The 13,076-nt window shown below is 40.6% G+C and overlaps 1 protein-coding gene across 1 annotated transcript; it reads right to left on the bottom strand.

The window, feature by feature from the left end:
- Nucleotides 1-913: 913 nt before the first annotated feature.
- LOC124272115 (probable Werner syndrome ATP-dependent helicase homolog 1) lies at nucleotides 914-2,159 on the bottom strand. The gene is given in 3 exon segments (XM_046707266.1): nucleotides 914-1,324; nucleotides 1,326-1,555; nucleotides 2,123-2,159. Coding segments are annotated over 3 exon segments (678 nt in total).
- Nucleotides 2,160-13,076: the final 10,917 nt, after the last annotated feature.

Raw genomic sequence — 13,076 nt, 5'->3', positions numbered from 1 at the left:
GATTGGGCCAGTCTACGTTAGTTCAACAAGCTAAACGTCGTGTTCCTACCAAGGCATACACCGACGTTTAGCGTCCGAAGCCTATTTTATGAGGAGCACTTTCCCGGCGATTTTCAACGGGAACGTTTCTGACTCCAGAGACATTGAAAAACGAAGCATCGCATGTATATTGATACACGGATCGAAAGATAAATCGCTTAGGTACAAAATCCGATTGCTGTCTTACCTTGAAAAAAATTATTTAATATTCGACAACATTGTATTCATCACTACCCTCTACTTTCCACTTTCAGGTTCAGCCACTTTGCCTCGTGACGTCACGAGGTCGCGCGTACCACTTGGGTTGTTAAAACGGCGATCGGCAGGGAAACGAAACAAAGCATTTTAGGATACTTTTTAAGACAAATGCACGAACGGACTTGGTACTGGCGGGGAGTCGATTTGTGATTGCTTCAAATGACAGTAGTTGAAATATTAATGTAATTTTTTAAGATAAATAATGAAATAATACAAAATTACCAATGTTTGCTATTTATAATTTCCTTTTTGTCTGTGTACAGATATTGTTTTATAATGTTAAAACTAATTTCTACTGTTGTCTCACCAACGTTTTCCTTCCCTTTTTTCACATTGACTAAGTTTGTTTTAACTGTTATGATGAAGTGCTGTTGGTAAGTATACTTTATGTTCTTACCTGTATCTTTTTCAGAATATCCAAGCGTCTGCTACATTCCAAGTATGCACACACAGTGTTCAAATGTACACAGCATATAAAAGTTCCGTACAGAATTATAACAGCAACTGTTTACAAACTCTTCAACATCACAAATGAACATATCCACTTGGTTAAATACAACAAACTCCGTATAAATGGTCCTAAGTACACATACTTTTCAACTGAAACTTAACCACTTTATGCCATAACTTTTTCCACGTTGTAATTAATAACGTCTTGACAAGGACAGTTTGATCTGCAGTAGGTGCAACAATTACAAAGTGTACACGGACAGATGTCGTCCACTGTACACTGTCCACAAGAAATAATTCGTTTTGTGTCAGTATCCCCTTCGAACTGTTGCATCAGCCTCTCCCTGGAGCAAGACGATGTTACGTTGTTGACAATGTCTTTTATGTCGTCAACAGTATTTTTTCGTGACTTTGTGAAGTTGTCACATAATGCAATCGCATATCCTCTTCTCCCATCTCTGGCACACCGGCCTACGTCTTGCCAGTAACATAAGACAGACTTCGCACATCCGACATGGACAACAACGTCCACATCAGGAATATCCAGTCCCATACCAAGGGCGGTAGTGGCCATGTTTTGAATCTTTTGTCCCAGAAACATATGTATCGTCGCCTAACTGTACCCTCATTTGAGTGAAAATGTCTGAGACAGTGTCCACCTCTCTGCAAAACACCATAGTTTTCTTCGCAAGCTCTTGCTTGGTTCTAATGTGATCTATCAACCATTTCAGCGATTCAGTATGATTACGTATGCTAAGTTTCTTTATTTCAATGAAAATGTTTGGCCTGTCAGGTTTCTTGGACACAACTTTCGTGGTGCAAAAACTTCATAATGTCACTCTTAACCTTCGACGTTGTGGTAGCCGTTAGTGTCAGAACCGGAAATCTAGTATGCTTCTAAGTTCGTGAATAAGTCTGTAATCAGTTCGAAAATCCTCACCCCAATCCGAGATACAGTGAGCTTCATCAATTGCCAATAACTAAATTCGTTCTTGCCAAACATCACACAAAAACACATCCTTCCAAAACCTCTTAAAAGCCGTCTCGGGAGATGCTAACACCACTTGAAACTTTCCGTTTCTCACTCCGTCTACAACAGATTGTTCTATTGCCATTGTGTCCAACGGTGCAAGACTGGCAACTGAAATTCCATATTCCTTAATGTTTTCTGACATATCGTGCATAAGTGCAGTCAAATGTGAAATTATCAGGGTAATGCTCTCTTTCTCGGTAATCATAGGTGGTATAAACATACACAAAGTTTTCCCGTATCCCGTTGGCAAAAGTCCGAGAACGTTTTGACCATTCATGATATGCATGCCTATCTGCAGTTGTTCCCCTTTAGCACTAAAATTGATGCTGTACCGACACTAACACTGGTCAAACCTCGTCATCAGGCAGTTTACATCCATCCTTGGACTGAACATGGATAATGCTTGTGCCAACTCCGATTCGCTTTTTGAGTCAAGACCCGATGGTAAAGGATACATGCGATTTAGTTTAGAAAAAGTTCTACCTGGATCTTGTGGATCGGCGAAAGAAGTTTTGAGAACCCTAACGGATTCCACATTCACGCCAGTGAAAACTTCAAGAGGTCCTACTTTCTTATGTCCGAAGTGCTGGGCGCTGTTGGTGAATGTGAACAAGTATAAGCAGAGTTTGTCTAATTTTTGGGGACGAACCGCTCTATCAGGATATATTGGAACGAAACTTCCCAGAGAACAAGCAAAGGAACCATTACCAAGCACTAGTACAAGCGTCGATGCTTCTAAGGTAACACCCTATTTTTCAAGCTTTTTTCTTGCACTGCATTAATTAGTCGCACGGGAAAGTCTGTAACACTGACAATATACAGTGGTCACGTGATCTGCGCTTTCTGGCATCTGACAGACGGTCAGTTCCAATATGCATTCAAACATCCCCCTCCCCTTCTCCCCTTCACTGGGGCGGTGGGGTAGCCTAATGGTTAAAGCGTTGGCTCGTCACGCCGAAGACCCGGGTTCGAATCCCCACATGGGCACAATGTGTGAAGCCCATTTCTGGTGTCCCCCGCCGTGATGTTGCTGGAATATTGCTAAAAGCGGCGTAAAACCAAATTCAGTCAGTCAGTCAGTCTCCCCTTCACTGCTATCACAATCAACAGCTAGAGTGACCCTTGAACCCCAACAATCCGGACAACCGCAATAGGACCTTCCTCCCTCCCCCCACTTAATATTTATAAAGCACGTGCTGCGAATTTGGCAGTATTGATGTTCTCTACTTTAATTTGTTGTGTGGTATTTAGTTATACTTAACTAAATCACACAGTGGTGATTACATATTTACTCCTTACTTTACTAACAGGGCCTGCTTTTATCTTTAAAACCTTAAAGGTCACATACAACGTTAAACACAACTTTGCAGAATCTGATACCTTTCGGTATGGACCGAAACAAATCGTCAAAAATGCAAATTCAACTTATAAAGTTGAAAAACAACGCGATGAAAAAACCCGCGCGAAATCGGAGTTCAAACGATTCACTAACTTTCCCCCAGTTTTGGGGGGAATTCAAGTGGTTTCAACAGCTGGGATGCGCTCATAGCACGTGCGCAGCTAAATAGGTTCGCGCAGCTTGGAAGCGGGTTGACCGGTGAATACTCGGTAAAGGCTTTGGTGTGAGCTATTTTTCTAATATTTTGTTGATATCTCACAGGCGCGAGCTTTTTTATATGTTATGACAGTAAATTAACTGTTTATACAATTTCATTTGTCTATTTCACCACACGTTCTTCTTACCGAGTCACTTTCTCAGTTCGATACTTAAAGCAATGGCATTATTTAGAGTTGACAGAATTTCTAACTGTGATATAGATATGTCGTTGTCACAGACAAAACTCAATGTCTTGTTTTATTGACACCTGTGTGTCTGTCTGCCTGTCTGCTAATGACAATATTTAATACACAACTGCGATCACTGACCACATGCAATTTGAACTTAACACCTATCAGGCTATACACCATAAAAAATGCATTGATTTATAGCCCGAGTTCGGTCTCTGTCACATTATGTAATTACACAGACAGGCAGGTGTGATACTTGAACACATGACATGTTATGATGTCTTTTGATTGCAAAATGTTAAACACAAAAAATGAGAATGTATTTACAAGCCCCCACATCTCTATATATACACACACAGTGAGCCGTGAGGGCATCTGCAAATGAACCAGGCGTTACACTTGAGTGCACACCCACCCGCTCTGACTGGGTTCGGTATCCCGGCTGCTTCGTTTCTTGGGAAGTAAACCCAAGTACACAATATTGCACTTTTGATTTGCGATTGTACGCTTATAATTTTGTTTATATGTTTTTTCATAACCAGCAATTATTATTATATGTCATGAATAAGTGCTAACTGTGTTTTAATTATGTTTGATTTGTTGGTTGCATGTGACCTCTAAACAAGTAAAATCACTATGCTTAATTTGTAAATTGAAACCTTGTAGTAATTTATGAAGACAATCGGGTATGAAAGTCTGTAATGTATAGGGGAAACTATACTAGAGTCAAGTATGATAAACCTCGATCCTATTTAATAACACCGTTGCTTCCTTTTTGGTACTGTGATTAATTGAGTCAGATTCAATGAAATAATGCTTATTTTCATCATTATGAACAATAAATCACTTAGAAGTCAGGACCGGTTGCGCAGTGCAGTATTACATATCACATACTTCTTACAAATTCTTTAAAAGCATCATATATTAAAACGGAAATTTAGTTATTTAAATACAATCGATACTTCTTACAACCCTAGTCCCGCGAAGGTCCGGGTTAGAATGAACCTTCAGTAACACATGCTTGTCGTAAGAGGCGACTAACGGGATTATGTGGTCGGGCTCACTTGGCTTGGTTGACACGTCATCGGTTCCCAATTCCTCATATCGATGCTCATGCTGTTAATCACTGGATTGTCTGGTCCAGACTCGATTATTTACAGACCGCCACCATAAAGCTGAAATATTGTTAAGTCAAAGTAAACTCACTCATTCACTCTTACACCCCTACATACGGGATTATGGTACAGTTATATGATCCTTTAATTTCAGAAGTCAACTGCTGGCGCACGGAAGATCTTGTTCAGTAAAGGACCAACTAAGAGATCCCTTGGTGCCAAATGGGAATCAGTCATCTCTCACATTCGGAATCGAAAATATCGTAAGGCTATTTCTGGACTGTACAATGCCGCTCCCGGATGTAAGCAACAGTTTCATAAGTTGTGAAATCTCTCATCAGGAAGGAAGTGAGGTAATTATTGAAGAGTGACTTTCCCCTTACAAGTTACCTAACTTTGCCTTTTATTGAAGATTTTTCATGGGAGACAACGTTTGAACGTTTGCATGTCCTTGCACCTGTGATAGAAAACTTGCTGAAAGCCATCGCCACCACATCTTTAGGCGAGGATTCGTTATCAAGAGGAACTGAAAGGGTAGTGAACTTAAAACCCTTCGCTGGAACTGTATTAGCTGGGTTGTTATTCTCACGTGCCCCAAAGACATGCAGTTTCCTCCAGACTGTCTACTCAATCCAGCTCTGACGTGGCGGTTTGAAGCGAGAGTCCATAGACCAATTTAGCCACACGGGTTTGTGTCTCGGTAATAAGGGGACTCTGTCAGCTATTGACCAGCTCTGAGCAGAATTTGATTCTGCAGCAAAGAAATGTAAAGAGGATCTCGAACGACAGTTCAATGAAGATGCCAACCCTCTCCCTGTCGACAATGCCGAAGTTAACAGAGAACTCGCCCTTGCTATGTCGGCAAGCAAGAACATAGAACAGGAGGTGAACCCTTCTGACGATGATGGCGAAGACATTGTTTCACACAAGAGTGAGGCTGAACTTGAATCACTGGAAGACCCGGAAGAGGTGGATCCTGATGGTGAGGATGTTAATGTTATGGATGATGACTGGGACGAAGATGTAGATGCTGACACTGAAGTCATGGATGGCACGTCTGTTATGGATGTCGGAGGTGAACAATCTCCTGCAACACCACAAGCTGCTTCAGAGTCACTCCACCCGGGGTTCACTTTTTTGCTGGGACAATGTCAGGAAAAAGGTTACAACAGACATCCTACTGCGGATTCCGGCACTACCTACATCAACTTTGCTTTGGCCTACATGAGCGTAAACCGATTACCCAGTACTCACCTTGACATCACAGGAACAGACACAATATCGGCAGATGACATTCCCGTTGAATCGTTTATTCCATCAAAAGAACAATTCCATGAAGTAAGGCAGCGAATGAGGATGTTAGTTCAACACCTCGGGTGGTTCCAAACGAACTTCAGCGATTGCGTCGTGCAACATCTCCTTCAAGAGCACAAAGGAGTCTCCTGGTAAACCTTGGAATTTTTTAGGAAAATCCGAGTACAACCCAAGGGGCTATTGGCATCTATGAGCGTCTACTGCAATATGTACCCAATGTCAACAATAAACCTCTTCAAAAGCTGGTTTTTGGCGATGGTCTCAGTTGTGAATGGGGCTGTAGTGCCATCAAAGCCCGACTCAATGGTCTTGATGAATGGGCACGACTTGGGGGTCTAGAGCCATCAGCCCAAGAGTTTCACAAGGAGATGCTTCTTTTTACAAGATCACTTTGATGAATTCTTCAAAGGAGCAAGTGGAGGTGAAAAGGGAACGCTTTTCTACTTGAAAACCTTATGCAATTTCCGAAATGTGAAAGCAGACATTAGTGACAACTTCTCGCATTCCTGGGAGCTGATGTGTCACGTTGCCGGCCATGGAACTTTTAGGGATTGAGAACACCTCAGATCGTCCAGAAAACCCGCCAGTTGACATAGAGACGGAGTCCAAAGAAAAGAGGAAAGAATATATGGATGCAATATGCCAGAAAATAACGTCACACGTGTGGCATCAACTTAACACCGATGCACTGAAGGTAGAAGCAACGGGAATTGTACTGCTGCAATGAAGACTTGGACGAAGATTTCATTGGGTGCGAGAAGAGGGGACAGTGTCTAAAGGGGCAATGGTTTCACTACTCTTGTGCTGATGTGGATCCAGAAAATCTGCCAAACACCTAGTACTGCAGCAATGAGTGTCGAGATAACAGTGAAGGTCCTTATGCTCTTTGTTATTGCTCCAAGAATCTGGGAGAGGACGAACCAATGATCGGCTGTTCCGCGGAAATCAAATGTACACAAAAGGAATGGTACCACTGGAAGTGTGTTGGCTTAACTGCAGAAACGGTACCAAAAGGAGCCTGGTTCTGCTGTCAAGCATGCAGAGATTTGCAACCGAAGAGTGGCAAGAGGAAACGAAAGAAGCAGAAGACTGAAGAACCTGCAACTTCGAGTCGGCCAGATTCCAAGTATAAATACAACATCGTCGTACTCTGGAGTGGGTTAAATTTGCAGTGCCGCCGGGACGCCGTCCGAGAAGGAGACGGCGATGCAATGATCTCACACTGGATCATTGATCTTGTGCAGTTTTTCAGAAAACGCCACGTGAAGTATGTGATCCTTGCACACCGCCTCATAACATGTCTTTAATGGGTGGCTACCTGAAAAGTTGAGGCATGATCTTTGGTGGAATCGCACTATCAATGGAATGGGAAGAAATCGTCCAGCAGATCTGATGAACGAACTATTTAATAGATTGTTCAAGGATCTGCTCAAAGAAGCAAGGGGCCACTACACCTCCAAAACACTGGCTAAGTGTAGCCAACTTGTTGGTCCCCTTGGAGAGGCCATGGACGACGTTGTGGAAAGCGAAGTCTACCGTCATCGCAGACGTGCCGTCATCAGGGACAAGAACCTTGTACTCATCGTGAAAATGCTTGTGAAAGGAACACTTGTTTCGAGTAACACCCGGGCGATCATACCTATCCTTCCCCACCTTCACTCACGATGAGACACCTAGAAATGCTGGCAGTTTCATCTCCAAGATGAAGGAGCTATCCCGCAGGCTTGACACAACCAAAGGCTTGTTTAAGTGGCATTTAGAAGGTGGTGTGATGAACAACAGGAGTGTTCTATGGATATACACCTTCTTTAATATGATATGAGTGACGTTTCGGTGTAGCTACTAACACCGTTATCGAGCAAATCATTTTAAAGAAGGTGTATATCCATAGAACTCTCCTTGTTGTACAACCAAAGGCATTCCACTCGACAGTTGAATCTACTGTGTACAATGTATATATGTATATATGACTAAATAAATTTTATATACTGTGATGTTGAAGATTTTTTAAACAGTTGCTGTTATAATTCTGTACGGAACTTTTATATGCTCTGTACATTTGAACACTGTGTGTGCATACTTGGAATGTAGCAGACGCTTGGGTATTCTGAAAAAGATGCAGATAAGAACACAAAGTATACTTACCAACAGCACTTCATCCTAACAGTTAAAACAAACTTAGTCAATGTGAAAAAAAGGGAAGGAAAACGTTGGTGAGACAACAGTAGAAATTAGTTTTAACATTATAGAACAATATCTGTACACAGACAAAAAGGAAATTATAAATAGCAAACATTGGTAATTTTGTATTATTTCATTATTTATCTTAAAAAAATACATTAATATTTCAACTACTGTCATTTGAAGCAATCACAAATCGACTCCCCGCCAGTACCAAGTCCGTTCGTGTATTTGTCTTAAAAAGTATCCTAAAATGCTTTGTTTCGTTTCCCTGCCGATCGCCGTTTTAACAAACCCAAGTGGTACGCACGACCTCGTGACGTCACGAGGCAAAGTGGCTGAACCTGAAAGTGGAAAGTAGAGGCTAGTGATGAATACAATGTTGTCGAATATTAAATAATTTTTTCAAGGTAAGACAGCAATCGGATTTTGTACCTAAGGGTTTGATCGGACGCTAAACGTCGGTGTATGCCTTGGTAGGAACACGACGTTTAGCTTGCTGAACTAAGTCTACGTAAGATTGGAGATGTGGTGGAGATGGTACCATAACATGGAATTCTTTCATGGTCATTGCAATTCCAGTGGTATTGCAGTAATTGAGATTGTTATGTTACTCATCAAGTTTAAGTTTAAAAAGGACTGAATACATTTAGTTTTGTGTATTATATTGACAGTTATTCATTTCGAACATGACATAACCTATCTCCCCGATTAGGTAATAGCGTAACCCTTCTTTTTGTCGTTTCTCGTATCTGGGGCGACAGCGAACCTGACCACGAGAGGCTAACCGCATTGCGACACACGATCGCGCTACATTCAAAGAGCTCCTTGGATAAGGCTTCTCACTACAAATTGGTTTACAATATCGATAAATAACGCCGTCGGTTTTAAACTAAATTTGCCTATGTTGAATTCCAATGAATCCCGGAAATTGAACAAACCAAATTATTTATCTTCTAATTCTACATTTCGTGGTAATTTTATAGCCTTGCGTAGATCCAGGACGTCGCGAGCGCAATTCTCGCACAACGTTCACTTTTCAAACCGTATGAAAATGGGCGCCTGAAAAAAAAGTCGGCATCCAGGGGGTTAAATTTCCTATCCGTTGGTATAAATGTGTAAGTTTCATCGATGTTCATGTAGGAACAGTAATATACAGAGACCGAGTACATGCTACACCCACCCACTGTTATCTCTCTCCGAGATGAAAACAATCTCTCAGCTGAAGATCTGCCACCAGAACTGTTGTGTTCGCGGCGTGACGTCATATCTGGCGATGATGACGTCATGACTCTCCACGGTCTCGGCACCCAGCTGCTGCTCACACAAGGAAAGTGTCTTGGGGTGCGTTGCAAGCTACCAATCCAAGCGATGTGCAGCGATTGGCGTAACAACGGGGTGCTAACTTTCAGCCGCTAGCAATCGCGCCAATCGCTGACTTTGGTCGCTTCTTTCTCAAACCAAAATGGCGGCCGTGGGAAATTTGACTCTGACAGCTGCACAGGAAATTATTGACTGGGTCAATGACCAAGTATCATCAGGTATGTTGTGCATATCAGATAGACACTATTCAACCTCCATGCACAAAAATATTTAAATTACAATAATTGAAGCACCATAACGCTCATTACGTGCTGAATGTTTTTCTTCTTGTTGTTGTTATGTGTCAGATGGGCCGAATGAGTAAATTTACAAAGATATAGATTTTATGTCTACTGATTCTAAAGATGCAGTCGTAAGTATGAACCCTTAAACAGCTTCAGTAATTGCGAATAATGATACATACAAATGAATAAACTAAGGAACCTATCATTTGTTTTGATATTTCTAGGGGAATCAGGGCTGGGTCATCCCACAAGTCGACAGCCTCTGTACGAGGGGTTAAAAAAATTAATATACATTTTGGGGTAAATGATCAGTTTATGACAAAATACTCAGCGGTTTTGCATATTGCCCTTTTAAAGGTGGATATATAAAAATAATTGTACAGGTACATGGGGAGGGTTGTCCAAAATGGGTCCCCACTCCATAACAAAATATTTCCCTAAATGTTGCATAGTCACATCAATTGGGTGTGTGCGGGGATTGGGATAGAGAACTTTGACAATGGGCCATTTTCAGGATTATTAGACATTTACTGAATTTTGAATGGGCCACTGCCCTTGTATCAATAGTAAACTTGAAAATTTTAATGAGCCATTTTATATTCTAATGTGCAAAATGGCCCACGGCCCCCGCCTTTCCCAATCCCTGTATGTTTGTTCAGTTTACTAACTTGTGTGTATGTTTGTTCATGTATTTAGTTTCGAATTTTGCTTTGTGTTTTCTCTCAATTGTTTTCAGGTGACATTCGCAATATTTGATGGTAATGTACTTACTTTCTTTGAATCAGTCAATAGAATTAATGACATGATTGTCACAGTATGATTTCATTATTTTACATCCAAAAGGTATTGTAACCATGATCAGAATTTGGTTACAGTTTCATATTTTGTAATATGTGATATGATATTGTTTATTCCATTACATGCGCTAAAATATTGATTACTGTGACAGAGACCAATCATTTTGAGGCTGAACTTAGATAAAGATATTTCATTAAATGCCTTGCACAGTTAATGATTTTTTTCTCTCTAAACCATGTATGCCACCCCAATGAAATCAAACAACATCAGATTCTTTAACATTACTTTTTGTCAATCTGCTTGTAGATTGGTATCATGGTATTGTGAAAAAAAGGGTTTCTTGGACTACTTTTGAGTAGTGTGACTGGTCTGAGAATGCAATGATTTCTTTTTTCTGATTGGTTACACTTCAATTATTTTATGGCACACAAGGGATAAGGGCACCTCTGTTTTTGTTTTTGTCTAGGGGACATGACCTCTCCTGTTGGACCCCTTGGGAGAGTGATCCCACAAGTGTACCACCACCATGTTAGCACGGATATTTTAGCTACATATGTGGTGTCAGATCAGAGAACAAGCGACGCCTTCATGGCGAAAATGGGCTAGGGCACATCGGTAATTGTGAAAGGTTATTCGGAGCAGGTTTATCCACACATCCTGCAAAACCTGACCCCCACTGGAGAGAAGGCTGTGGCAGAAATCCACCCATGGATACTGAACCCATTGATTGACTGGTGCAGTTTTGATTCAGTCATCTGCAGTCATCGTCTTGTGAGTTGGAATTTATTAAAACAGAAGATCTACTCTTTTTAACTACACGGATAGTCATACGTCAACTAATTTATCCTCAAGCAATGTCACATGTAATCTGGTATGTTGTTTATTGTAACAAATGATGGAGTTACATCTTTTATCAATTCAATGTCATACATTTCAGTGACATTTTACAGTTGAAAATACATGTTTGTGCAGATGTCAAACGACGGTAGTCAACATCTGCTTACCTTCCAGTCTGAGGAAGGGCCCATGGCAGATACTGAAAGGAATTCGGCAGTTCTGGTAGCCACAGAGCCATCATGCAGCAGCCAGACTGTACAGTCTGAACAGTCAACAGGAGACGGTTAGTAATGCTATTTGTTTGAAAGTTTTATCATATGATATTAGTAATGCATATAGTCTGCCAAACACCACAACAAGTCCAGTGGTATTAAATAAGATATTTTTGTACAAACAATACACAAATGGCAGTCTGCTCCAGTGAAAGTTGTTAAGTTGGAAGGTTTATTCTCATTTCGAATGGGAAATGGTGTTCACTTATTGGAGAATGCGATGCTTTGTGGTTTCTCTCTGTTTGTTACAGGTGACAACATTCATGTTATAGGTTGGTAATATATTTACTTTCATTCATGACATGATTGTCACATTATGATTTGTCAGATGTTAGCTAATTATGACCATAATCATTAGTGGTTATTTTTTTGTAAGATTGAACAAGTAGGCCAAGTAGTCAGTGAAATGAAATTGGTCAGCATTTTCATTACTCTTGAAAATCATTTATGTCAACATTTAGGGTGTGTAGCAATGTCATGTTCTAATAGATCATAGGTTAATCTTCATATCAAGAGAAGAAATATTATCATTTACAATGAGACTTATTTTGTTTTTACCATTTGTTACCTTCACAAGGCTCCAGAAAATTTTTCAACATCAGGAGGACGTACTCCTTATTTTTGCAGTATATGAGTACTGGAAAACCTTAGGAGTACATTTCGAGTACGGAATGGAGTTTAATACAGTATCAGTAATCTTGTGTTTCGTTTCATATATGCACCACAACATTGCTACTCTTGTGTAAATGATGCAGTAAAACAATAAAATAATACGTTTTCAGATAAGTACATCTGTAAATGATTCTGAGACTGTACACCACTGGTGTGGTGTGTATCTGCTAAGTTTTCTAAATTATTTCCCACCGTATCATGCATATTTTTTAGCTGTACATACGCCGATACGGCCCTTTATCTGGAGCCCTGCCTTCAGTTCTGTTTTGGTATTAATCTTGAATTACTTAATCTTCATGAATTAATCTTTCACAGATACACCATCTTTTGAATGGAATTGCCAGTCCACGAAGCTCCTGTTGGGAAAGTACCGGGAACATAAGGAAAATGTAACAAACCCATCCAAAAATATCTGTTTGGAGGATCATTGCAAACGAAATGCGCAACTTTGGCTATAACATCCTCCATTCTGATGCTGAGCGCAAGTTTCGGAATCTGAAAAGCCATTTCAAAAAGACCATTGCCCATAACAACAAAAGTGGGAATTCCCGAAGTAAATGGGAATATTTTGATCAAATGTTTGAAATTCTGAAAGATGACAATGCTATCTTTCCTAAGGTTGTTAAAAGTACAATGGTGCCCGAATTCTCAAACACAAACCCTGAGCCCCAAAGTATTTCTCAGAACCAAAACACAGTTGAAAATGAATCAA

The sequence above is a fragment of the Haliotis rubra genome, unplaced genomic scaffold (genome assembly GCF_003918875.1).
Source record: "Haliotis rubra isolate DU_JTF1 unplaced genomic scaffold, ASM391887v1 Scf1665, whole genome shotgun sequence".
NCBI classification, from domain to species: Eukaryota; Metazoa; Mollusca; class Gastropoda; order Lepetellida; family Haliotidae; genus Haliotis; species Haliotis rubra.
Note: the sequence above shows the minus strand (reverse complement) of the source record. Positions and strands in the feature narration are given on the sequence as shown.